Source organism: Pongo abelii, chromosome X (assembly GCF_028885655.2).
Source record: "Pongo abelii isolate AG06213 chromosome X, NHGRI_mPonAbe1-v2.0_pri, whole genome shotgun sequence".
Taxonomy (NCBI): Eukaryota; Metazoa; Chordata; class Mammalia; order Primates; family Hominidae; genus Pongo; species Pongo abelii.
The window spans coordinates 136,658,887-136,686,431 of record NC_072008.2 but is presented as its reverse complement, the minus strand read 5'-3'; the positions used below and the strand labels follow the sequence as shown (position 1 = coordinate 136,686,431).

Here is a 27,545-nt window from a genome sequence, read left to right as displayed (position 1 = left end):
AATTCAAGTTAAACTCAGGATTCAAGTTTGCTTTTCCTCATTAAAACACAGGACTGTAGAATTCTGAAGTTCCCTCACTAATTCATGGTTTTTTCTGTCTCTCTCTCTCCCCTCTGCCCCCTTTCCCCCTTCTCTCTCTCTCTCTCACACACACACACACACAATCAGAGAGGGTAAGAAATTTGCAATACATGAAAGCTGTATATTAGTACAGAAAACTTTTTTCAAGGAAACATTTCTCTTTCTGAAAATTCATCACAGACCACAACCAATCTGACTACATTGATCCTTCCCTTCTTCCTGTTTGTCTGCCTGCCTACTGCCTGTGTGTGCACATGTGTGTATGTGTGGCTCCTCATCCTCAGCAATTCATTTACCCATCACTGCCAAAAACCATGATGCCCTCTTTGCCAGCATATTGGGAAAATAGATCAAAATTTGGTTACCTTTGTTGGTTATAAAAATACATTTTTTTCAGATGATTCCAAATTCTCAGAAGCTGTACAGACTTTGCTTACCTGGATAGAGCGAGGAGAGGTCAACCGTCGTAGTGCCAACAACTTCTACTCCATGATCCAGTCGGCCAACAGCCATGTCCGCCGCCTGGTGAACGAGAAAGCTGCCCATGAGAAAGATATGGAAGAAGCAAAGGAAAAGTTCAAGCAGGCCCTTTCTGGAATTCTCATTCAATGTGAGTGGAACTTAGAGTTCTGCTGGAATGAGAATAAGTCACTTCACTTAGTCACTTGCTCTCTATGGGAGCTCCGGCCTCCAGAGCCATCCTGTGTTAAGGCTCAAGGCTCCCTTTTTCACTGCCTTGTGCTCTCCTAATATTGTCAAATGCCCACACTCCAATTTCACAGGAGACATGTGCGCACCTGCTAGCTTCATTTTCTCTAGTATATCTACTTCAACTCCTTAGAAACACTGATCCTTAGACCACATCCTGTACTTCTACAGCCCTGGGCCTCAGTAGAGGGCTGGGTATTTTATTGCTAAAGTTACGATGTAGCATCAGCATTTTAAAGCTGCTTTTCTTCAGATTTGTATAATTATCATCATGTAATATGCCTTCTAGAAACTCCATTTCAATGATCAATGTAATTATATTTCCCAAGGTGATTGGATAAAAATCAAATTTGCTACTTCTACATTTTTGATTTAGTCTACTTTCTTCTACTACCTTTGCTGGATGTCATAGACACTGGGACAAGGTGAGAAGCTACCAAAATGGCCATTTTCAAAAAGAAATTCCGCTCCAAACCTATCTAAGGTCTCTGAAATGAGTCAGATCAGATAAATTATCAAGTAATTTTTTGTTTACCACATTGTAAAATTATACACTCTTATTTTTTCAGTAAGAAAGTATATTCACCTTAAGAATAAGGGTATAATTTTATGATTTTGCTTTTAAACAGTTATGGTCCACTCTTTCCAAACTTGACTTCCCTGTACTTGACTCCTACATAATAGTGACTAAGGGGGAGTTGTTCCATTTGCCACTTGTATTTTGAAAGTATATATGGGCATAAAATCCAGGAGGCAAAAGCACATGTCTTCAGGACTTCAGGATAAATTTTTAAAAAGAGAGAGCAGCACGCATCATGGGAATATAAATCCTTAAGTCATTAGAAGACAGGGTGCAAACAGGGATGTAAAGAAAAAAAAAATAATACCTCTGGATTTTCTTACTGTGAACACCCAACCAGACAGGGGCTCTTATCCTGCTTTTCTTTTCCCAAAAGAGTCATGTCTAAGCTTCCCCTCTCTTGAACTGTGATTAGGATAAAGCCCCAGAACATCTGCACACATTTCCCTGTTTGACATTTTAAGAGACCTTGAAAAATACTCTCCAGGACCGCACTTACACAGTATCCTTCCCTAAAACTTGTATTTCTCCAGTCAACGAGTCTATCTTGGTAGACTTAAAAAAGATTCAATCCGTCTTAGGTTTTGATTTGTTGCTTCTTGTTAAACATACCTCAGAATAGTAAAAGCATGAATTCTGTTGAAGCAAGACATCCAAGTGTGTGTCAGAGGGCTATGAAAGGAGCCAGGGGTAGAAAGTTTCTGGTACAGTTTGCCATTTTCTTCCATGCTGTGTGGAGTCACTAGTACTAAACTAAAGACAAGTACTAAATTAAAGTGCATTTGCTATGACTCTTCCTCTCCTGCCTCCATGAATTCACAATGCCTGTATTAAAACTCTAGTTGTTACCGTTTTACCCCAAACCTCTGGTGTTCCCTTTTGTCTTTCTGTATGTTGATGTCTTTTCCTTTGCATCTCCTTTAAAATCAGAGTACCCCAACACATGTAGCCTTTTCCAAGCACAACCACAGCTTAGTATAGTGTCATAACAACAAGATACAACAAGCCTGATGCTTCTCTTTTATTTCATTTCTTTTCTCCTCTCTTTTTCCATCCCTGGATGATACCCTGGCCTGATCCATCTGCTGATTTGATGCTGCAGTTGAGCAGATAGTGGCTGTGTACCATTCCGCCTCCAAGCAGAAGGCATGGGACCACTTCACAAAAGCCCAGCGGAAGAACATCAGCGTGTGGTGCAAACAAGCTGAGGTTGGTAACTTTTTATTCTGGTAGCCCCTCAGGGGGACAGTTTCTTTCTTTAACAAGTTATTGATTTGGAGTTTAGCCAGAATTAAATAGTGCCAAGCTCCCATGGTCACAACAAGGCCCTAATGAAACACTAAGACATGTTCTATAATCTGTCACTGTGTCCAGACCACCTGCTGTCAAAAGGGTAATAAATGTGCTTGTGCTGTGGTGAATGCATTCTGCTGGATGGAAACCTTAGTAGTGAAAATGTAGCTGGGATAATTATAAGTTTACTTCTCTAAGCGAGCTAGTCTTGGGTACAACAATAATTACTGACCTGCACTTCTAGTGTTAGTAATATTAGGGCTGTCTTACATTTTTTAGAGTGTCTTGACAGTGAAGGATGGAAGCTGCCTGGTGTTACACTGGATCTTTGAAATTTCTGAGCCTCTTTTATCAAATTCATTTAGTCATCTTTATAGGTGGAAGCTTTAAAGGTAACAGGACTCTGATCTTAGGTTAAGGTTGGCACACACCTCTCTGCTTATACTCAAGTGACATTTTTAGCATAACACTAGAATAAATGTGATGTTATTAGGTTGCTATTCTGAATCAAAGATTAAAAACTGAGATGGGAGATTTCACTGATCTGCCATTGAAAATCCTGTTACATATGCCTCAAGTCCTCCTATTCCTATGGGCAACTTCCTTACCAAGTCCTAATATTTTCAATTTATATATGCAGCAACTTTTCAACTACATTTCTGGTCCTCTTTGCCAGCCTGGTAGCAGTCCCATTATATCTATCCATGTGAATTGTCATATTCCTTAACTTTTAAATAGCATTTACAAGATATTTACATTTATAAAGTGCTTTCACGTTGGTTATCTCACCTGTGTGAGCCTCACAGTAGACATGGTGAAGTGAAAAAAGTATTGAACTCAGAGCCAGACATGAATTCAAATCTCAGCTCTGACATGTTAGTGCTGTGTGACTGAGCAAGTTATTCAGCCTTTCTCAGTCTCTATTTCTTCATCTGTAAATTCGAGACAATAATGAAACCAGTCTTATAGGATGAGATGAGTTAGGAAATGTGTAAAAAGTTTGAAAAATAGAAATAGTATTACTTCAGTTTTTATTAATAACTTCATAAGGGATAGTGAGTAGGTATAGAATTCATATTTTACCTGCAGGAAAACTGAAACATAAAAATGTTAAGTGATTTACACAAAATTACAAAGCTAGCAAATGGACTAGAAATTATTCTCCTCACTGTGAGCTCTGGTACAAAATGCTTTGTGGTCTTGAGCTAGTTATTTAACCTTTGTGGATCTTTGTTTCTTAACCTATAAAATAAGGATAGTAATTTCTCTCTGTCCTTCACGAGAATACATGAGATATGTTTGTGTGAGAACAATTTGAAAACTATGAAAAGCATTTAGGAGAAAATAAGCCAAATCCTGTTTATAAACTGATAGTATCTGAGCCATCAATTCTGGCACAGCAAAGGGATCTGGGAGTCACTAGAAAGAAATCCCTGAAGACAGCCATCCAATGGGTGGGTAGAGTCATAAATAGCCAATAGCATCTTTACTTGTTTTTTAAAGAATTAGGGGAGAAAAGGAAACTATTATCTTACTGTAGCACAAAATGGTTTTAGAATCCTAGGGCTGCCTCATGTTGTTCACCTTCAACAAACAAAATTCAACTTTGTGATTCAAATGTTTACTGATCACTTTCTCCATCTCAAGCACTATGATAGGCAACATAGAATAAAATGATCTTTGCCCTCAGGGAGTTAGAAGGGTAATGAAAGTGATCAAGAGGAGGAGGGGAGTTTCACACGCTAAATTTAAAATATCCAGTCTTCAGTTCAGAAGAATAAAAGTCGAGAGAAAAATGCTCAATAGGTCTTATGATTGTAGAAAAGCAGAATAGGCATTAAGTTTCTACCTTCCCTTTGATACACGTACACTTCTAACTCCTCTTTTGGTTAGAAGTTGGCTGAATGGCCCCACCTTTTAAGGAAAGCCGTGACAGTACAACATTGCCTTTTTGCAGGAGGAAGGGAGCCTCTGGTTGGAATGCTGATTTGCCTAGGTCACAACACTTTTTTTTTTTTTTTTTTTGGAGACGGAGTCTCACTCTGTCGCCCAGGCTGGAGTGCAGTGGCACGATCTCGGCTCACTGCAACTTCCGCCTCCCGGGTTCAAGTGATTCTCCTGCCTCAGCCTCCCGAGTAGCTGCGACTACAGGCACACGCCGCCATGCCCGGCTAATTTTCTGTATTTTAGTAGAGATGGGGTTTCACCATGTTGCCCAGGCTGGTCTTGAATTCCCGAGCTCAGGCAATCCGCCCACCTCAGCCTCCCAAAGTGCTAGGATTATAGGCATGAGCCACCATGCCCGGCCGTCACAACATTTTTGTAAACTATGTGGCCATAAAATATTACCCATCAATCATATTCATCAAGGGTCTGTGTAGTTATTAAGTTGATACAAAAGTAATTGCAGTTTTTGCCATTAATATTTTAAGCCTACTTATCTAGCGGATATATAATTGAGTTTAATTAGACTCACAGTAGAGATAGCTGTACCAGTGAGCTGGACACTCCTTAGGACCTATAGAGAACTGAGATATTTGCACCCTATTACCCAATATTGTAACAAAACTTCCTTGGCAGAGTGATGATGATAAAGTACATGACCAGCATGACTTTCCAGGAGCTACATGTTTCATGCTGTGCCTTGTAGACTGTAGAAACCCCAAAAAATCCTTCCTGCTTGTTTGATTGAATTAAATTAAGGTCCACCTTGAATATCTCAAATCTTGTTCAGTACTACAACAGCTGAAAGTGAGACATAGCTCATAACCTTTCCCTGGTATTGCATTCCCTAAACCTAAAAGATCTCTTTCACTTTATATTGGTTCCTCTTTAAGTCATAGTTTGTTTTTGTTTTTATTTTTGTCCTTGTTTTTTTTTTTTTTTTTTTTTTTTTTTACCTCTGCAAACTTTTACTTGATAGCAGGCAACTGTGAAGACTGAAAGGAGGTATCCTGTGGGAAATAAATAAACCGTCCTCTTAAATTGTGGCTGCCTCTTAGCACCCCTTGAAAATCAGAACATCTCAAAAACTTAATCAACTAGGCTGCCTTATTTTTGACCTAGGCATCCAAGCTACATAGAACTCATAAGCCAAGGGTTTCATCAAAGTGAGTTTCTGACGTTCAACCTTTTTACCAGTTGCATCTGAGAACAAAATCAACCAATGACCTCCTCATGTCACAAAGTGCCTGTTCCTTGTCTCATTGTCATCCTTCTACCAGCAGCCAACACGGTCTTACTCTGCTGAGAGAAAGGATGTGGAGTATGAAGAAAAAGTTTCCACCTTTGGGGAGCTTAGACACTAACTTTGGTAGCGTATGTCAAGCAAACTACTTTGCTAATGAGTCTTTTTCATTGCTTTACGTTCCTGATTTATGTGTGTGTGAGGTCCCTGCTAATACAACTGAAAACGGTATTAGGAGAAGGCTGAATGAAGTCCCTCCCCTTACTAAAAGTTGGTGTCTATAGTGACTTTACTGGCAGTTCTGTGTGTTGTGGGAACTCTTTTTCTACAGAATCACTTAAAACCTATGTGTTTCTCTCTAGCTGGCCTAGATTAGAAGCTAAAGCTTTGATAATGTGTAAAAACTAGAGCCATAACAATAAGCCCTAGGAGATATCCTCTTATATCCTCCCTCAGATGCGGTTTTACACCACTGGACTAGAGGAAAAGGGACTTGATGATTACTAGTATTCTTGTAAAATGAAATACTGTGATTGCTAAAATAACTTTCTTTATAGAATTACAGGCCTACCATTCCAAACTCTGAAGAACTGTTTGCAGATAGATATTCAAATAATCTGCATACCCTTGGTTTAGGACCCATCTGCACTAACACCAGCTGTTGGCCTTCAGCCATCAAAAAACATACTAACACAATTTGAATAAACCTAATTTGTATTTTCACTATGTATCATATAATAGACATTAATTAAGAACCTGAGTTTGTACTTTGCTTCATTATATTAAATGACATCTCAGAATCAAATTTCTACATAAGTGTAGAAGCTGTCTCCCTATCCTCTGCTTCTTTCCATTCCCTTGTCTGATCTCTTCTCCACCAATTTTCCTCTTAATGTTGAAAGTCTTAGGCTGGGCATGGTGGCTCATGCCTGTAATCTCAGTACTTTGGGAGGCTGACACAGGCAGATTGCTTGAATTCAGGAGTTCGAGACCAGCTTGGGCAACATGGTAAAACTCCATCTCTACCAAAAATACAAAATTTAGCCGGGTGTGGTGGCCCACACCTGTGTTCCCAGCTACTTGGGAGGCTGAGGTGGGAAGATCGCTTGAGCCCGGTAGGTCAAGGCTGTAGTGAGCCGTGATCACACCACTGCACTCCAGCCTGGGCAACAGAGCAAGACCCTGTTAAAAAAAAAAAAAGAAACTCTGGCTAAGTAGAATTTTGTTACACATTTAATAAGAAACTGATTTGTCTGGTAATCATGTTCCTATCATAAAACATGAATAAGATTAATTTAAATCCACATACATTTTTGTGAAACTATAGTTAGATAATTAATGTGTAACAATTTATGATTTGCTTACTTTATGATAAATCAAAAATGTCAGCTGGTACAGAAGTGGTTCTTTTCATGTATTTTCCTGTCTCAGATTTCAGTTTTATTCTATATGAAAGTACATTGTCCCCCATTATAGAGCAGTGTGTGAATTTCTAAGCTTCAGAAAAAGTTATCGTTAGATCAGGCTCAGTCATTATAACGTGTTTCCAGAAATCACTAACAGTTCACTGTTGAAATGAAAAATATCACAGATCTACTGTGGGCAGGAGAATGATATAAAAACTTTAGGAGGGCTATCTTACCTTTTTTGTTGTAGTCTACCAGTGATGTGACCCAGTCAATTTCAGGTAGAGATTTACAAATGCAAATTGCTGAAAAATGTTTCCGCATGCCATCGCCATTTTTTTGGCTTCCGCACTGGATTCAAAATGCCAGGATGGAAAATGGGGCAAATCTGGGAGACAGCTATTTCCTTTGCTGTCTGCTCTTCAGTGGCTCAGAGTTTTTCCCCTGCCTGCACCTATGTCCAAACTAGGTAGAATGCCTTCCTCAGGTTCAGGTCACCTTTTAGCCCTTCACTCTGAAGGTATTTATTAGGGTTTCCTTCCCAAAGCAGAGCTTTTCTGATCCAACCGGAGAATACAGAAGACAAGTAGCTCAGACATCAAGTGCTTTAAGGGAAAGATTTTCAAAGAATTAAAACCTCACTCCTTATTTTTAGGAGTACTGTCACTTACTAAATGTTCCCCATAAGCTTACTTTAGTATAGTACTCCATAACCTCTGCTGCTCTCTTTACCTTTTATCTCATTCGTGTGATATAGTATTGGGTATTTATAGAAGAATAATGATATGAGCCTGAGTTTCTTTGTAGCTAGAAAGGATTGTCTAGTGGGTAGGGGGCTCTGAGCTCTGCCAGTTTGCCTGCCTGACTGAACCACTTAGGGAAACATACCCCTTAGTTTTTCTTACCCTTATTTTATTATCAGTTAAAGCAACTGATGATTCTTATTCTTGAAGTACTTTGAAACATTTAGGTAAAATTTGTTCATAGGTCTGTTATATTTCCAGGGATTTTTGAAGATGTGAAAGACTAGATACGCTGTATCATGTAATTTTTTAACTTTTTATGTTTCTAAGAAGAGATTACACTTTTTTGCCCAGCTGGAAGAAGAAAGATATTTTGTGGATGCTGAAAAGCTAGAGGACATGTCTTAGCTCTCAGATATTCCTGCCCTGGGACATTTCCCTAGAAGGAACATATTTTACTCTTCTGAGAAACACAATAACTTTCTCAGGGTTATGTGACATGTTTGTGAATTGAGAGTTGGTCTCTGCTTATACTCTCCAACAGTCTACATTTTTGTTAGGCAACTAGAAAGCCATGACTTTTCCTAATGCAGTAAGTTGTACAATATTCGAATTTGCCAATGTCAAACTTCATTATAATCACCTTTTCAGTAACAACTCTTTGATGATAACTGAAAATCAGACTCCTGAGATAGAATGAATTCTCAGAAATGAGGAATTCCTTTATTGTTCTCTGTGTAATAAGTTTGAATAAGACATAGCAGATCTCTCTCTTGACACAGCCCTTTAAAGTTCATTTTTCTCAAGCAAGTCATTATTTTATTCTATTTTAAGTAATGCCCCTGAAGCACATGGGAGAGTCTATGTTAGCATCTTCTTTTTCTATTCTTAACTATCAGTGATGATACTAAATAGCTCACTTTTTTAAAAAAGAGTCTTTTATTTATTTTTAGTAAAAACTTGAGATAGAAATCATTATTTTTCCTGATAAAAGGAATAAAAAGGAGGATGTTGGTTGGGATAATGACTACACCATTAATTATTTAAAAATCCATTTGAAATACTTATAATTCCCCTAAATAGAGGCAATTTTCACAGACAACTTCGGATATTTCCTGTGTACAAGCCAGAACAGGCTAATCCAAGCAAGGAATTCTCAGTTCAGTGCTGAGGAGCCTCTGACAGGCATTAATTGGCCTCTAAATGATTGCAAGCTGCTTCAAAATGCACAGTTGTTGTGCTTACCTTTTTAAAGTGACTTTTATCATGGGATCTTGATCATTTTCAGTGTTCTTCACGCCTTCCTGAAGGTCTGTGTTTATATCCGTTAGCACTTCCCTTCAGCCTGAAGAACTTTCTTCAGCATTTTCTATAGCATATTTCTATAGTGCAAGTCTGTTGTTGATGAATTCTTGCATTTAATTTTGTCTGAAAATAAACCTCAGCTTTATTCTTGAGAGAATTTGTCTCTGAATACAGAATTCTGAATAAATGGATATTTGTATTCCTTCATGAACTTTAAAGATATTATTTCACTGACTTCTGGCCTTAAATTGTTTCTGAAGGAAGTCAAAGTATTCAAATTGTTGTTCCCCTCTGTATAATGTATTGCTTTTCTCTGGCTGCTTTCCAGAGTTTATCTTTAGCTTTCTGCTGTTTTAATATGATGTACTTTTTTCACACATATCCTGCTTGGGGTTCACTGAGGTCTTTGAATATGTAGATTAATGTCTTTCATCAAATTTCAGAAATTGCCAACCCTTATTTCTTCAAATTTTTTAAAATTATTTTCTTTCTCCTCTTTTTCTGCAATTTTATTTACATGTATCTTAGATCTTTGTAATCTCACAAGGTCCCAAGGCTCTGTTTTTTAAAAATATTTATCTTTCTCTGTGTTCTTCAAATTGGATACATTTGTTTTGCTCTCTCTTTAAGTTCTCTCATTATTCTGTCATCTCTATTCTACTTTTAGGCTCGTCTGGTTATTTTTATTTCAGGTATCATTTTCTAGCTGTAGAATCACCCAGATGTGGTAGTTATCAGACAAGATTATAAAGCAGCTATTATAACAATTCTCAGTGATGTAAAAGAAATATGCTCATAATGAATGAAAAGATAGGAAATCTCAGCAGAGGAATAGAAATTTTTTTAAAGAATCTTTGGTTCTTTTTATTTCCAGGCAAAAGAATCCTTACTTCTTTTTATTTTCAGACAAAAGAACTCTTGGCTCCTTTTAAATGTTTCTATTCCTCTGCTGAGATTTTCTATCTTTTCATTCATTATAAACATATTTTCTTTACATCATGAGCACAGTTATATTAATAGCTGCTTTAGTTTCTTGTCTGTTAAATTACCACATCTAGGTGATTTCAGTGTTGGTCTCTGTTACAAATTGTCCTTTCTTTCGGAAATGGGCCATCTCTTCCTAGTTTTTCTATGTCAAGTAATTTTGGGCTTTATCCTAGATATTACAGATATTATGTGTGAAGACTCTGGATTACACTATGTTCTTTCAAAGAATGTTGACTTTGTTTTCATTTGTTGTAACGGTCAATTTACTTAGTTGGATTCAAGCTGGGAATTCTATCTCTTGGATGGCCAGATCAGTTGTCATTTCAGTTCTTTTAGCCTTAGCTGTGCTGTTGGGAATCTTCCTTGTGCTTTCTTGGCTTGGGTCTCATGCAGACATTTGAGCAGATCTTATATACAGAATTTAAAGTTCTTTCCCCCTGCCTCTATTGTCTCCTTTCTGGGATTCCCTTCTTACTTTCCAGTGGCTGTAACTGCCCTGAACTCTCCTTGAGTTCTTTAGGCCATAAAGACTATGGGCTTTCTATTAGAAATTTAGCCATCTTATGAGGTGCTAACTCTAGTCTACCCTCAGACTAAATTGCCCTTTAAAAACTGAGAGACTCACCCTATGCTATTCCTTTCTTCCAAGTGTCAGCTTCTCTTCAGAATATGTCTGCTTTTGTTCACTCTCCAATGTCGTCAAGTAGTTAATGGGTTTTGTTTTGTGTTTTGTCCAAAGATTATAGTTATTATCCATGGGAAGGTTGGTCTGGTAGAATATTACTCCTGAAAGCTCATTTTGCTGTAACTTCTAAAACTACAAAAACTCAATTAAGAGTTATGTTGAGTAAAACTATAAAAAGACAGAGAAGAGAATGGCAAGCAGCAAAATTAAAGGGTCCAACATGGGGAGGTGAAAATAGCAGAACCCTTAAGGGAAAGTCCACAAATCCGTGTAAGAGGTAAAATGTCTTTCATGGCCAAAAATACTTTCTAATATGATAGGAATATAAGAATCATAGACTCCTGGAGCTCTGGGTCTGGAAAGAAAGCCTAATGCAAGACAGAGTATAACCAAGTCTGCTTTGTCTGAGACTGTTTTACTTTCAACATGCCTCTTTGCCTTAAGAGTATCTGGAGGATTTTTTTCCTAATGTGTCAAAAAAAAAATGCTGCTTTATCTTATCCTTAACTCCATTCATTTCCTCAACATTTTCAAGGAATTCCCACCTAAAAAGCATACCTTTTAACCTTAGGAAATTCGCAACATTCATAATGATGAATTAATGGGAATCAGGCGAGAAGAAGAAATGGAAATGTCTGATGATGAAATAGAAGAAACGACAGAAACAAAAGAAACTGAGGAATCAGGTAAAGATAATTCTGTTTTATTTAATAAACATGTACTTGCAGACATGATATTTTCAAACTTTTAATACCCGGTAAGGTATGGCCATCAACTCATCAGCCTGGATACCAGCTAGAAATAATTGGCAAGGCCATATGTGTACATACTGGCTGAATATCAGCTCTGTGGCTACAGGATTTTCTGTGGTTTTCACTTATCCATACCTTGCATTGAAGTGCCTAATTAAAAGTGGACTTTCTTTTCCAAAAAGCGCTGGGCATTTAGGCAGCTCTAACCTAGTATAGTCAGAACCTCACTGTGAGACCGAGGCCGTGTTACAGGTCCTTAGTGGGACCCATAGGGCAAAATTTTTGAACATTAGATAATACCCTCCCCTTCAATTTCATAATAAACTATCTTGGATGGGAGAATTACCATTGCAGATAATAAAATAGCCTGAAGACTACTCTTTTTAGGCAAACCATTCCAGACAGTCTTAGGAGTCAGATTACAGGAAGGTACAGTGGAAAAGCCACTGGACCTAAAGTTGAAACACCTGAGTTCTAGTCCAAACTCTGTCCTTCTTGACCTAGGAGGGACTTCTTCCCCGCTGAGCCTCAGCTTCCACACTTGTAAGGAGTACATTATAAAAACCATTTAACGGCCAGGTGCCGTGGCTCACGCCCGTAATCTCAGCACTTTGGGAGGCCGAGGCGGGTGGGGATCACCTGAGGTCAGGAGTTCGAGACCAGCCTGACCAAAATGGTGAAACCCCGTCTCTACTAAAAATACAAAAAATTAGCTGGGCGTGGTAGTGCATGCCTGTTATCCCAGCTACTCGGGAGGCTGAGGCAGAAGAATCCCTTGAACCTGGGAGGCAGACATTGCAGTGAGCAGAGGTCACACCATTGCACTCCATCCTGGGCAACAAGACCAAAACTCTGCCTCAAAACAAACAAACAAAAAAACATCTAACAGGGATTTTGTGATGATTAAATGAGTTCATCCATTTATTTAGTAACTATTACATGCTAAGCACTATGCTAGAGATTGGAGATATAGTTGTATACTGTTCCTGCTGTGTGTGTGTGTATATGTGTGTGTGTGTGTGTGTGTATGTAAAAGAGAGAGAAAGAGATTGTAATTCAAATCTGAATTTCCTGGTTCCAGTGCTTGTATAGTGAAGTCAGCAGCTCTATAGCCACTTGAGTGGTCTTAGAATTTTCACTCCATGAACAGAAACTCTGAAGGAAAGAAAAACACCAAGTCAGACTTTGAAAAAGATATTTATTAGCTATTACATCTGAATTTTTTCTATTTTTGCCATATGTTTGAACCCTAAACATACAAACTGCTATCTATATTGAATAAACCCTTTGTAATCAGTGGTTAGCTGGCATTTTCAGGATAGTCAACTAATTACTGCAAATAAATACTGTAAACTCATAGCCAAAATAAACAAAGAGTTGAATAAGAATTGAACTATTCAAATTATTTAAGTGCTTAGCTAAGATGTTTTATAGCTGATTAATCTTTCACTTGTATGATTGTTTACACCTCAGTATCTACAGTATTGTACACAGTATTTATTCAGTGTTACCATGAAATAAATGCTGCCGTAAGTTTGAGCATCCACTTGATAAATTGCTGAGTTTCTGGAGTTATTGGAGGAGGAGAGGGGTATATGGGAGATTCAGATTGAACGCACTTACTAGAGTTATATGATTGCATTTTGCTTCTGTATCTCTTTTGAGTTAAAAGCTGTATTGGCTACTGCACAGAATCTTATTCGTTTAGAGACTGGAAACTCCCTGACAGATCATCTTATAGCTATTTTCTTTCCTGTTCCACATGCCAGGATGCTGCTTTGTCAAATAAAGCTATCTACAATAGACTTAATGGAGCTTACCAAATAGCTTTTCTCCCAGAAGGTTTCAATTCATTTTAATTCAAGGACTTTTGTGCATTTTTCTTCCCCTTAATTGTATCTAATTCTGTTATCTCACTTCTGTAGTACTCAACTGCAGAAATCCCGCTCAATGTGAGCCACTGAAAAGGTCTTCAGTTTTTATCTAAAGTGGCTACATGTTTTAGCTATCATTTGGTTCCAATTAAAAGCTTAAGCAACGAGATCTCAGAGTTGTTGTTTTTTTTTCCTCTGTCCATGCTACCAAACTTGAATTGTAGGAACCTATGGCATGTTTCTGGTTAGATTTTACTTACCAAAGAAAGTAAAACCAGCCTAGAAGTCTCAGTTATCTTTCCTTGGAGTGCCACAAAATTTCTATTATTTGAGAGACTCTATATTAGCCAGTCCATATTTGTGATGCAGTACTTTAAATACTTTTGCCATGGAAGAAAGGACTGATGTACACAAAGCAATCTATTGAAAAGGGACAATCACATCAAAGCAAATTATGATAGTGTAAAATTATTTCATTATCTTGTTAGCCATAATGGAAAGTACTGTACCCAGTAAACATAAGAAAAGCTGTTCCCTTTCAGCACCCATCTTCTGCTGTGTTTACTTAGACTAGTGGTTCTCAGACTTGGTATACTGAAGAATCATTTGGATTACCTTTACAAATTCAGATGTCTAAGCTGCAGAATCTGATCCAATAGGTCTGTAATAGGGTTGAGGAATCTGCATTTTATCAGCCATCCTAAATGATTTCGATGCTGGTGGTCCAGGAAGCACATTTGGAAAACATTGACTTAGACTAATTCTCCTTCATTGTTCTGGCCAAAGTTTTCTGTTCCCTTAATATTAATCTAATCTCCTTCTTCCTTCCCCACCTTTTATTTTCCATTATTTCCACTTTAAGAGTTTGGCCAATTAATTGATAAGCACTATGTCCTATAAGCTGATGGAGATAGAGATATAAATATGTGTAAATCCACACAAAATTTTAGAAATACCACTTGCTGCTAACATGGAAGGTACTGATTAGAATGCAGCAGGGCAAGAGTTATTAGGTGTGGTCCAGAGTTGTCACAGTCAGTGAAAAATTGATCAGGTCCTTGAAAGATGAACAGGTTTAGATGATAGGAAGATAAGAAAGCATCTTGATGGTGGGGGGAAGGGAGGGAGTAAAAGAGTTGGGGCTCAAAGAGGGAAATAAGCATGATGTATATAGGGGACAAAAGACTGAGTAGAGTAGATAGGTCCAAATTATGGAGGGCTATGTATGCCAACCTTAGATTTCGCATAGTAAGCAATATGCCACTGTAAGCACATCTTGTCTGTGGCGCTAATATGATGAAAGCAACATGAATTATACATTTTAAAAGATAATCTTCAATTAAGAGAGTCTAACCAGATACTTTTACAGGAAGTGAGATGTAAAATGATGAAGGGTGGGACCACAGTGAAGGCAAGAGGAACTGAGACAAAAATGGTAGAAGAAAAGGAGGCGATGGATTGAATGAGATTAAAGATGCTAGGAGTCATTTTCGAGGAATATACCTAAGTCTTTAGTGCCAGATTGGATACAGATGATTAAGAAAAAGAAAAAGCCAGGAATGAGTCTGCGTTTTCTAGTCTGAGAGACTGGAGACCTGTTGATTGTATTGGTTCACTAGAGATGTCATAACAAAGTACCACAAAGTGGGTGGCTTAAATGACAGAAATGTATTGTCTCACAGTTCTGGAAGCTAGAAGTCTGAGATCAAGATTTCAGTAGGGTTAGTTCCTTGTGAGGGAGAATCTCTTCCATTCCTGTCTCCTAGTTTCTGGTCATTTTCCAGCAATCTTTGACGTTCCTTGTCTGGTAGATGCATCATCCCAATCTCTGCCTTCGTGTTTACATGGTGTTCTCCCTGTGTGCATGCCTGTTTCTATGTCCAAATTTCCTCTGTCAATAGGATACCAATGATATCAAGTTAGGACCCATCATAATGACCTCATTGTAATTTGACTACCTCGTAAAGAACCTGTTTCCAAATAAGCCAGATTCTGAGAGCTTCAACATATCTTTTTTGAGAGGACACAATTCAAACCATAACAGTAGAACTGACAGAAATGGACTAATGGATGGGACTGATATGCAGAATATGATGAGATGAACTGCAGATAGTAGATCATTGAGAAACGGGCAGAAGGGATTTGTATTCAAATTAGAGTTGAAGAAACTAGAGGGAATAGTAGATGGTAGTGTAGGGGTATCGGCTGAAGCCCTGAGAAAATTATTAAATGAATATGAAAGACAAGTGAAAGAAGAGCAAAAGGTTGAATACAGAATTTGGGGGACTATCCACAATAAAGGAGAAGGAAAGAAAGAGGAGTTTGCAGAGGAGTTAGAAAAAAGCAGTTCTGAGAGGCTGGAAGAAAACTAGAAACGAATTGGGTTGTGGAAACCAAGAAAAGCTTTTATAGACATAAGTAGTCATTGACATTAACAGATGTTACAAAGAAAATCGGAATTGAGAGAAACAATGCTGGGCAAGAGCTATTTTAGTAGAGTGATAGAGGTAGGGGCCAGAATACATGACATTAGTAAAATAAAGTAAACAAAGACCATAGATCAAGAAGTTGGGCACTAAGCAAAAGGAAATATGGGTATTATAAATGGCAACTAGAATCAATAAAGTTAAGGGTTTTTGTTGTTGTTGTTGTTGTTGTTCAATAAAAAGGAAGGAGGCAATGGAGAGTATGAGATTGAAGATGCTAGAAAATAAAAGAGTACTTATGGAAGTGGAATCTTTGAAAAGAAGAAAGGGAAGGGATCCATATTCAAGTAGCGTTTACTTTAGAGAGGAGAGAGCCCTCTTTCTCTGAGACAAGAGAGGGGAAGCTGAAAGTATATAGGTAGCCCAGGCTTCTCCATATACTAAGAGATTGTTTATTCATCACAAAAATGATTTGGAAATGAGACCACCAGGAGAAGGCAACCAATTTGGAATAAATGCTATGGGCAGTATGGAGGAAAGAAATCAGTGAGAGGTGAGAGACCCATCAGCAAGGGCCAACATGAGTGTGTATTGATGTAGCTGTCTAGCTCTGCAACTTCCTATAAGAGTTCCCTGTGGCCCAGGATAAGAGAGAGTGGAGTCAAGTGACTGTGAGTTGGGGATTGGCATGGTAAGCCTGGCCAGAGGTTTTCAGGAAGCTGAAGCAATACAAGGCAGTGAAGAGCTTGCACTGGGATCTATTCAGCCAGAAAGCAGCTAATGAACTAGCTTAGTGAAGTTGGCCACTCCATGAGATTAAAGATCCCAGCAAGGAAAGAGAACAGTCTTGAGGTGATGAGAGGCAGTGAGGAAAATGGTAGATGAGGATTCTGTGTTTGAGATGGGAATTTAGAGATCTAAGAGGGGTAACAATGAGGTTCCAGGTGCATCCATGCTGGCAGAAGCCTGATTGGAATGGAGACAATAACCTGTAGAGGCAAGGGAAAGCAAGGCATTGTGAGGTCAGGAAACCCACTTGAGATTTTTTGCCTGAGCTGACATGCAACCACCCCAATAGGTCTTATTCATATCATTTCCTGCTCTTTCCTCCCATTCTTTGTTCTTTTCAGCTTTTTCCCTTTGTGAATCACTGCAGCTCAAACTTTCTTATGAGCCTTGAGAGGAATGTTACCCATTCTTCCTTCTATAATTTTGTAACATTTTTAGCATTTCCTGTAATTAAGCTTTAAAAGGGTGGCTGACTCCCTGAATTTACTTCTACTAATTTTTTTTCTTGTTGTCTTTGTACCATTGAAGAGACTCAGGCACTAATTTTTTAATGGCACAAAATCATTTTTGATCTTTTGTTGTACAGAAACATGTCTGGGATTTTGCTGTTAGTGGCTCTGCTAAAAAGAGGAGTTCACAGCTGCCTTCATACTTTCATATTGCCATGATGAACTGGCAGCCTTCAGATCTGAGGAACAATTGTCATAAAGAGAAACATTTTCCCCACATAGGAAATAGCCAAAAAGGAGAAGCCAAGAACTAATGATGGCAGGATATGAATACATTCACTGTACTATGCTCTTTAGTATCAGGACTGATGGATTCACCTACTCAAACATATTATTAAAAGGTAATATTGAACTTTTCAATGTTCTGTCAATGTACAAAGAACTTCAACTTCAGAAATGGGCCCAATTAATATTAAGTCTGTGAAAGGAAAGACTTGGTGTCCTCATTAAAATGACAAAAAACCCTCATTTCAGAGAGTGGGAAATATATTTTGTAGGTAAGGTCCCCTCAGTAGCATTACAGGTGATCGCATTTTCTTTTGCTTGGTGACAGGTCCAAACTGAGAAGATTATTATCTGCTCCCACTTGGCTGCAGGTATCCATCACTGCTCATCAGCATGCCCTTTCCCCCAGGACAAAAACAGTCTCTCCTCCTCATTTTCTCAGAGGGAAAATATTTTTACATTTAAACTGGAGAATACGCCTCTAATCATTCTCCTAGATCTCTGCCCTTTTCTCTTCCATGTATCTCCGTGTGACATGTAGAACATGAGCATAATTACTGGCCTGCAGTACAAGAAGAAACAAAAGGAGGAAAATGAAATATCACTATTTTGTATTGAGCCATGTGGACTGCCAGAGGACAAACATGCAAACCAAAACAGAAATAAATAATTGTTAATCTGTAGGAGTCACTTGATTTACAGAGTAACCTGTGTACTATTCAGCCAAACTCCAGCTCAAGATACTGTCCTTGGTACTCACCCTGCAAGCAAACCAAATATTTCTTCCTCTGTTTGGCAGATAGTTAATATGCCTTTTTCTATAGAGTTTTGTATGTAAAAATCATCTTCACTCATAGTATCTTCTTTTGATGTTGTGGTTGCTAGTGCTTGTCTGATAAAAAGTATCCCAGCCACTGGAAGAGATGGCAAGGACAGATATTATTTGGAGTGCTTGGAATCCAAAAGACATAAAATCTGCATAACAACAAGAATTAAAATTAATAATAAAACCAATCATAAAATGAATATGTCATGCCAAAGATCTTTTTGTAAGTCTTTAAAACTAAAGTGCAAGGTTTAAAACTGCTGTATCAGGATCATTGCATGGCCATCCACAGAAAACAAATGTGGATGCTAAGAACACCTCAACAGCACTAGTAGAAGGTATTTCTAACCAGAACCCTTCCTATTACGTTGCCACTTTCTGCTTTGGATAGACCATCTGACCACAGCAGCCTACATCAGTACATACTAGTTTTAGGAAAACCCCCATATTCAAGGAATTGAATTAAACCCAGCACCTCTCTAAAGGCAGCTTCCTTTTAGGAGTACAGAATGTTTTCACGCTAATATGGGTTTTTTTTTTCTATATATTTGTCTTAGTCCATTTTATGTTGCTATAAAGGAATACCTAAGACTGAGTAATTTATAAAGAAAAAAGGTTTATTTGACTTACAATTCTGAAGGCCGGAAAATTCAAGATTGAGTATTTGCATCTGGTAAGAGCCTCAAGCTGCTTCCACTCATGGCAGAAGGTGAAGGGGAGCCAGTGTAGGCAGAGTTCATATGGTGAGAGAGGAAGCAAGAGGAGAGGGAAGGTGTCGGGCTTTTTTTTCTTTTTTTTTTTTTTGATATGGCGTCTCACACTGTTGCCAGGCTGGAGTGCTGTGGCGCGATCTTGGCTCACTGCAACCTCTGACTCCCTGGTTCAAGCGATTCTCCTGCCTCAGCCTCCCGAGTAGCCGGGATTACAGGCACATGCCACCACACCCAGCTAACTTTTGTATTTTTAGTAGAGACGGGGTTTCATGTTGGCCACAATGGTCTCAATCTCCTGACCTCGGGATCCACCAGCCTCGGCCTCCCAAAGTGCTGGGATTATAAGCATAAGCCACCAAGCCCGGCCAGGCTCTTTTTAACAACTAATAGAGTGAGAATGCACCCCATCTTCCCAGGGAGGGCATTAATTTATTCATGAGGGATCCACCCTTATGACCCAAACACCTCCCACTAGGCCCAACACCACCACATTAGGGATAAAATTTCAATATGGGTTTTGCTGAAGAAAAATAAATCATAACCAAACCACAGCAATATTTCATCTTTGTAATGCATAAGTTCTTTCCATTCATTATGTAGAGGATGAATCTTCTCTTTGAAATTCCTTTAGATAAACCCTTCTTTCACCATTTATAGCTAATAATTTTAATTGTTTAATTCCTTCTTTTTTTTTCTTTTTTTTTTTTTTTTTCTGGAGACAGAGTTTTGCTCTTGTTGCCCAGGCTGGAGTGCAATGGTGCAATCTCAGCTCACCGCACTCTGCCTTCTGGGTTCAAGGGATTCTCCTGCCTCAGCCTCCCGAGTAGCTGGGATTACAGGCATGTGCCACCACACTCAGCTAATTTTGTATTTTTAGTAGAGACAGGTTTCTCTATGTTGGTCAGGCTGGTCTCAAACTCCCGACCTCAGGCCTCTCAAAGTGCTGGGATTACAGGTGTGAGCCACTGCACCCAGCCAGTTTAATTTCTATCACTTTTCTTTTACTTTCTTCTACCCAAAGTTCTTCCCTATAGGTAATTAAGAAAATTCATATCTTTGTCAAATTGCATTTTAACTTTCTTATACATTTAATATACAGATTGTAAATTTGATCCATTTTTTTATTTTTATTTTTTTACGTCAGAGTTTGATTTAGTCCTGCTGCAAACACACAGAATCTGCAATGTTTAATGCAAACGGAATAGATTTCTTGGGATCTAATATTTTTTAAATTGCCTGACAGCTTACCATCTACGAAAACTTATTTAAGGGAGGCAAACTATTTTGGGAGATGAGTATAAGAGGTAGTAGTAGGAAGTTAAGGAAATATTGCAGAAATGTATCGGAAGGCAAATATGGCCCAAAGAAAAAGCTCCACTGAAAAAAGAAATGTTGAATTCTGACCATAGAACTAGCACCCTGCTCCCAGGTCAATAATTTGAACAAAAATAAAAAATAAAAAAGACCTTGCTCGATCCTGAGGTTAGTGAAGGAATATAGGAGAGTTGTGTGTTAATGTGACTACTGAAATCAAAGAGCAGTACTATTCAAAGGGCATGATGTCTTGATCTTAGGATCAAATATGCTAGACCTTGAATCAGAGAATCTGCATTACAGTAGAAAAATGGGGAGTGCTTTATGTATGTGGATTCAGGGCACACCAGCAACCTACATGTGCAGCATTCTCTAAGCCATAATGACCATTCTCATCTCCCACTCAGGGCGGGAGTAAGACTCTTCTCTTGCAGCGCTCTGATAAGTTGGGTTTCTTCTTCTTTGCAAATAATAGGGAAGCTAAACATTTATACCTATTGCACCCCCAAAGCTGAAAGCAATAAAGAATGAACACGTACAGCAAGCTGTTAGGTGCATCTCTGTTTAGGAATTGCCTCAACATTGGGTTTCTATTGACAGAGCAGAAGAAGTTGCCTCTGATCTTCCTGAGGCTCCCATTGTACCCTGGCTTAGCAGCCCACAGTTAATTTTAAGTGGCAAAAGAAAATTCCTCCAGGATGAGAAGTTAGATTTCTACTAAAACAGTGCTCTCCATAGGGCATATGAGCAAATTCAACTGTCACTAGAAAAGAACCTGAGGGCGGACACACGGTGCCCACTGCTAGAAATCTTGCAGTTAGATTAGAATGGAAGAGTGTCTGAGTTTTTAGATAATTTTAGACATCAGGATATGGCTAACAGGTTATGTTCAGGGCCTACGCTTGATACTGTCGAAATACAAACAAAAATAACTGCCTAGAGAGAACATCTGTGTCCTAAAAGACAAAACATTTTATCTGGGTGAAGGGATGACTTAACTCGTGAAACTTGAGAACACAGAACAACAACAAAAACAATTTCCTTAGTTACCCTTACAAATCTTCTCTTCTAGATATTCTGAAATATACAATAAATTATTATTAACTATAAAAAAAAAACAATTTCCTTGAACATATTCAACTAGAAGGGCAAGGCATTTTCCTACATAAAACATTATAATTTTCCCACTACTCCAAAGGAATCCAATAAATAATTTTACAGTGAAAAGGCCTGGATCAAACCTAGAAGTGACACCAGTCCCTGACAAACACAAGTCACAGGTCCCTGTGCAGGTCTCAGGGTCGAGTCATGCAAGAACTCCAACACTGCCATGAGCCTGGCCTGCGGTTTCATCTTTCCCAAATGGGACCAGCTGGAGGGTCCAAGCTGCTTTACAGAAGAGTTCTATCTGGTAAGCCCAGGTCATCAATGAAGCCAAAGATGACAACACAAGAAGTGGTCAAAGCCAAGGTTTCCTAGTGCTGCCTTTGTCTTCTTCCCACGGCCTGGCCTGAGTGCTGAAGCTGGGCCCCAGGAGGGGAGTTCTTCAGTGGGGCCTCCTCACCCAGGCTGGAGTAAGTCCACTGGCCTGTCATGCAGGGAAGAGCTCTGGCAGCCTTTCTCAATAGCAGTACTTTGCTATGGGGTCCCAGTAGGTGTTCTCATGCTGCAGGCTCTGGGATGAGGTCCTGCATTTGACCAGGCACAATTCTAAGCGATCTTTGACTGCCATGGAGAGGTTCTGGAATGCCACAGCTGCCTGGTTGAGGAAGTGCTCCAGGAGAAGTTGCTTGCTGGGCTGCAGGCAGCAGGAGACACAGTACTCAGCAGTCGTTTGGCCAGCAGCCATCGCAGCAGTACTGCTTTGTGCTAGGGACGTTGACGTTACAGCAGCCATTCACCAGCAAATCCTTACTCTCACAAACGTAGCTGAGTTCATCCGTGATGAGTTGTTTCCCTTGAATGGAGTTGTGGCACTGATTGCTGGGATGACTGCTATTGCCCAAGTTAAACTACACTTTCCACGGGATGGGCTGATCATGGTCTTGAACCTGCAGGTGATTCCTCTCTCTCTCACTGCCCTCTCCTCCTGCCTGGAGGTGATGCTGAGGAAGTAGACAAGCGACAGCCCAAAGACCAGGGCGAGAACCCACCTCTTCCGCAGAAGCCAGCGCCACACCATGACTGCTAGGTTCACCATCCCAGCGCAGATGTGGGGTGCGGCTGCCGGGGCATGGGGCATGAAATGCAGCAGGCCCAGCCCTTAGGTGCTGGGCAGCCCTATCCCTCCAGGCGGGCGTGGGCCCCACGGCCTGCGGCCCAGTCTGCTTTGATCCATTTTAAAAATGTCTCTTTTTCTGGGTTTTATGTTCTGTTAGTAATCAAAAAAGGTATAAACTACAAATGTTTCCATTAATTTGGCATGTAAACAATAGAAACTAGTGAGATCACATTTTTTAAACCATAGTTATAAGCCTGAAACTTGATTTTCTAAATTGTATTTTCTGGACTACATTGAAACTAGTGTTATTGACCTCTTTAATACCTATGGAAAACCCACCATAATTATTTGGTTCTCATTAAAAATAAGGTTGAGGAGACGGCTCAAAATAAAAGCCTTGCCTTTTTATCTAATTTATGTCTACCTTTACACAATTTTTTGCTTTCCACTTCATTCTATCTTTCATTCTAAAGGTACTTAATGAATGTTTGTTGAGTGAATGAAAATCTTCTGATTAAATATTTTGAAATAGGCTTTATGATTTTTGAACTTGAACAATGTGTCCTAAACCATAAATAATTACATATAACCTAAGTTTCCTTCATTTTTTAAATTAATAAGTTTCTTTTTTAGAGCAGTTCACGTTCACAGCAAAATTGTACGGAAAGTGGAGAGTTTCCATATAATCTCTGTCCCTGTAGAAGCACAGTATCCCCCACTATCAACATCCTTCACCAAAATGGTACATTTTGTTACAATTGATTGTAATTTGTTACTATTGATGAACCTACATTAACATATCATCATTACCTAAAGTTTATAGTTTACATTAGGGTTCATTCTTGGTCTTGCATGTTCTTTGGGTTTTGACAAATTTAAAATGGTATGTATCCACCATTGTAGTATCATACAGAATAGTTTCACTGCCCTAAAATCCTCTGTGGTCCACCTTTTCATCCCTTCCTCCTCACTAATCACTGGCAATGAGTAATCTTTTTACTATCTCCAGTAAAAAGTTTTGTCTTTTCCAGAATATTATATAGTTGTAATCCTATAGTATATCGCCTTTTCAGATTGGCCTTTTTCACTTAGTAATATGCATTTAATTTTCTTTCATGTCTTTTCATGGCTTGATGGCTCATTTCTTTTTAGCACTGAATAATATTCCATTGTCTGGATGTTCCGTAGTTTATTTATCCATTCACTTACTGAAGGACATCTTTATTGCTTCCAACTTTTAGCAATTATGAATAAAGCTGCTGTAAACATCCATGTGCAGATTTTTGTGTGGACACAAGTTTTTAGTTCATTTGGATAAATGCTAAGGAGCATGTTTGCTGGATGGTATGGTAAGAGTATGTTTAGTTTTGTAAGAAACTGACAAAATGTCTGCTTACTTTGGATTTATTTAATTTGTTCTTCTTGTTTTAGTTTCCTAAGGTAAAAGCTTAGATTATTAGTGTTAGAACTTTCTTTATGTCTAATAGATGGATTAAATGCTATAAATTTCCCACGTAAGTACTGCTTTCACTGCATTTCACAAATTTTAATAACTTGTATTTTCATTTTCATTTATTTTAAAATACTTGTAAATTTTTCTTGAGATTTCTTTTTTAATCTATGTGTTACTTATAAGTATACTGTTCAAGCTCCATATATTTGGGGAATTTCCAGCTATCTTTCTGTTACTGATTTCTAATTTAGTTCCACTGTGATCTGAGAACATACATTGTAAAATTTCTCTTCTTTTACTTTTTAAGGTGTGCTTTATGGCCCATAATGTGGTCTCTCTTGGTTAAACTTCCATGTGAGCTTGAGAAGAATGTGTAATCTGCTTTTATTAGATGAAATAGTCTGTACATGGTAATTATATACAGTGGTTTGATGGTGGTGTTGAGTTCAACTGTGTCATTGCTGATTTCTGTTTGCTGGATCTGTCCATTTCTCATAGAAGGGAGCTAAACTCTCCAACTGTAATAGTAGATTCATGTATTTCTCCTTGCAGTTGTATCAGTTATTCACTTGGGTATTCTAATGCTCCGTTATTAGGCTCACAAACAGTATTGGTATGTCTTCTTGGAGTATTAACCCCTTCAATAGTGTGCAATGCTCCTCTTACTCCCTGATAAGTTTCATTGCTCTGAAATCAGCTCTGTCTGAAATTAATATAGCCACTTCCACTTTCTTTTAATTAGTGTTAAAATGGTATATCTTTCTCCATCTTTTTCCTTTTAATCTATATGCACCCTTATATTTAAAGCAGATTTCTTGTAGACAACCTATGGTTAGGTCTTATTTTTTAATCCACACTGACATCTGTCTTTTAATTGGCATACTTAGATCAATAATTTTTTAAGTGATTATTGATATCGTTGGATAAATATCTACCATGTTTGTTGCTGTTTTCTTTTGGTTACCCTTGTTTTTTATTTCTAGTTTTGTCTTCTGTACTTGTTCTGCCTTTTGTATTTTTAATTGAACATATTATATTATTCCACATTTTTCTCCCTTATCATATCATTTATACTTTTTTTCACATTTTTTAGTAGTTGCCCTAGATTATATACATTTACAATTAATTCAACCCCACTTTCAAATAACACTATACCATTTCATGGGTACCGCAATATCTTATAATAGCAAAATGCTCCTGATTCTCCCCTACCATTTCTTGTATCATTGCTGTCATTTATTTCACTTGTCCATAAGCATACATAAATACATACAGGAATACCTCACCTCACAGATATTACAGGTTCCATTTCAGACCATTGCAATAAAGCTAATATTGCAATAAAGCACGCCATATGAATTATTTGGTTTCCCAGTTCATATAAAAGTTAAGTCTACATTATACTGTAGTCTTTTAAGCATAATGCCTAAAAAACAATTTACATACCTTAATTTTAAAAGACTGTATTGCTAAAAAAAAATATGTTAACTATCATCTGAGCCTTCAGCAAGTTGTAATCTTTTTTGCTGGGGGATAATTTTGCCTTTATGTGGATGGCTGCTGACTGATCAGGTTGGAGGTTGCTGAAGGTTGATGTGACTGTGGCAATTTCTTCAAGTAAGACAATAATGTATACTATATCAATTGACTCTTCTTTTCATTAAAGATTTATCTGTAGTATGTAATGCTGTTTGATAGCATTTTACCCACAGTAGAACTTTTTTCAAAATCGAAGTCAATCCTCTCAAACCCCATAACTGCTTTATCAACTGAATTTATGAAATATTCTAAATCCTTTGTTGTCATTTCAACAATGTTCACAGCATCTTCATCAGGAATAGATTCCATCTCAAGAAACCATTTTCTTTGCTCATCCATAGGAAGCAACTCCTTGTTCATTAAATTTTTATCAGGAGGCTCCAGCAATTCAATCCATATCTTTAGGCTCCACTTCTAATTCTAGGTGTCTTGCTATTCCCACCACGTCTGCCATTACTTCCTCCACTGAAGTCTTGAACTCCTGAAATTCATCAATGAGAGTTGAAGTCAACTCCCAAACTCCTGTTAATGTTGATAATTTGACCTCCTCCCCTGAATCATGAACATTCTTAATGGCATCATGAATCCTTTCCAGAAGGTTTCCAATCTACTTTACACAGATCCATCAGGGGAACCACTATCTATGGCAACTATAGCCTTATGAAATGATTTTTTAAAATAATAAGACTTGAAAGTCAGAATGACTTCTTGATCCACAGGCTACAGAATGGATGTTGTGTTAATAGGTGTGAAGACAACATTTGTCTCCTTGTACTTCTCCATCAGTATTCTTGGGTGACTAGGTCCATTGTCAACAGCAGTAATATTTTGAAAGGAATATTCTTTTCTGAGTAGTAGGTCTCAACAGTGGGCCTAAAATATTTGGTAAACCATGCTGTAAACAGATGTGCTGTCACCCAGACTTTGTTGTTCCATTTCTAAAGCACAGGAAGAGTAGATTTAGCATAATTCTCTCTTTTTTTTTTTTTTTTTTTTTTTTGAGATGGAGTTTCACTCTTGTTGCCCAGGATGGAGTGCAATGGCACAATCTCAGCTCACTGCAACCTCCACCTCCTGGATTCAAACAATTATCCTGCCTCAGCCTCCTGAGTAGCTGGGATTACAGGCACCCGCTACAACACCCAGCTAATTTTTGTATTTTTAGTAGAGACGGGGTTTCACCATGTTGGCCAGGCTGGTCTCAAACTCCTGACCTCATGATCTGTCCACCTCAGCCTCCCAAAGTGCTGGGATTACAGGCATGAGCCACTGCACCCAGCCAAAAGTTTTTATTTTACATTCACTTTTTCGTTCTTTGATGCTCTTCCTTTCTTTATGTAGATCCAGATTTCACAGGGTGCAGAATTCTAGGTTGTTGATTTTTTTTTCTCTTAACTCCGTAAATATTTTATTCCACTTTTTATTTGCACAATTTCTGAAAAGAAGTCAGATATAATGTTTATTTGTGCTCCTCTATAGGTAAGGTGTTTGTTTCCCTTGTGGTTTCTTTCAAGATTTTTTTCTTTATTTTGATTTTCTTAAGTTTGAATATGATATGCATAGGCTGAAGGGGTTTTTGGCATTTATCCTGTCTCATGTTCTCTGAACTTCCTGGATCTATGGTTTGGTGTCTGACATTAATTTCGGAGAAATTCTCAGTCATTATTGCTTCAAATATTGCTTCTGTTTCTTTCTGTCTTCTCCTTCCAGGTATTCCCATTACACATGTTTCCACCTTTTGTAGAGGTCCTATAGTTAGTTCTTGGATATTCTGTTATGTACTTTTTTCAGTATTTTTTTTTATTTTCAACTTTTATTTAAAGTTCAGGGGTATATGTGCAGGATGTGCAGTTTTGTCACGTAGCTAAATGCGTGCCATTGTGGTTTGCTGCACAGATCACCCCATCACCTAGGTAGTAAGCCCAGTGT

The 27,545-nt window shown here is 38.3% G+C and overlaps 1 protein-coding gene and 1 pseudogene across 8 annotated transcripts in view; one reads left to right on the top strand and one right to left on the bottom strand.

Annotated features, from left to right (window-relative positions):
• The window catches only part of ENOX2 (ecto-NOX disulfide-thiol exchanger 2), a 279,886-nt gene that overhangs the window by 235,376 nt on the left and 16,965 nt on the right, over positions 1-27,545 (top strand). For all 8 annotated transcript variants that reach the window (XM_009235250.4, XM_003779727.5, XM_063721396.1 and 5 more), the window contains 3 exons: positions 479-691; positions 2,472-2,578; positions 11,547-11,661. In XM_009235250.4, coding sequence (XP_009233525.1) covers positions 479-691; positions 2,472-2,578; positions 11,547-11,661 — 435 coding nt within the window. The remainder of the gene's footprint in view (positions 1-478; positions 692-2,471; positions 2,579-11,546; positions 11,662-27,545) is intronic.
• On the bottom strand, positions 21,995-22,603 carry LOC100434654 (SREBP regulating gene protein-like; annotated as a pseudogene).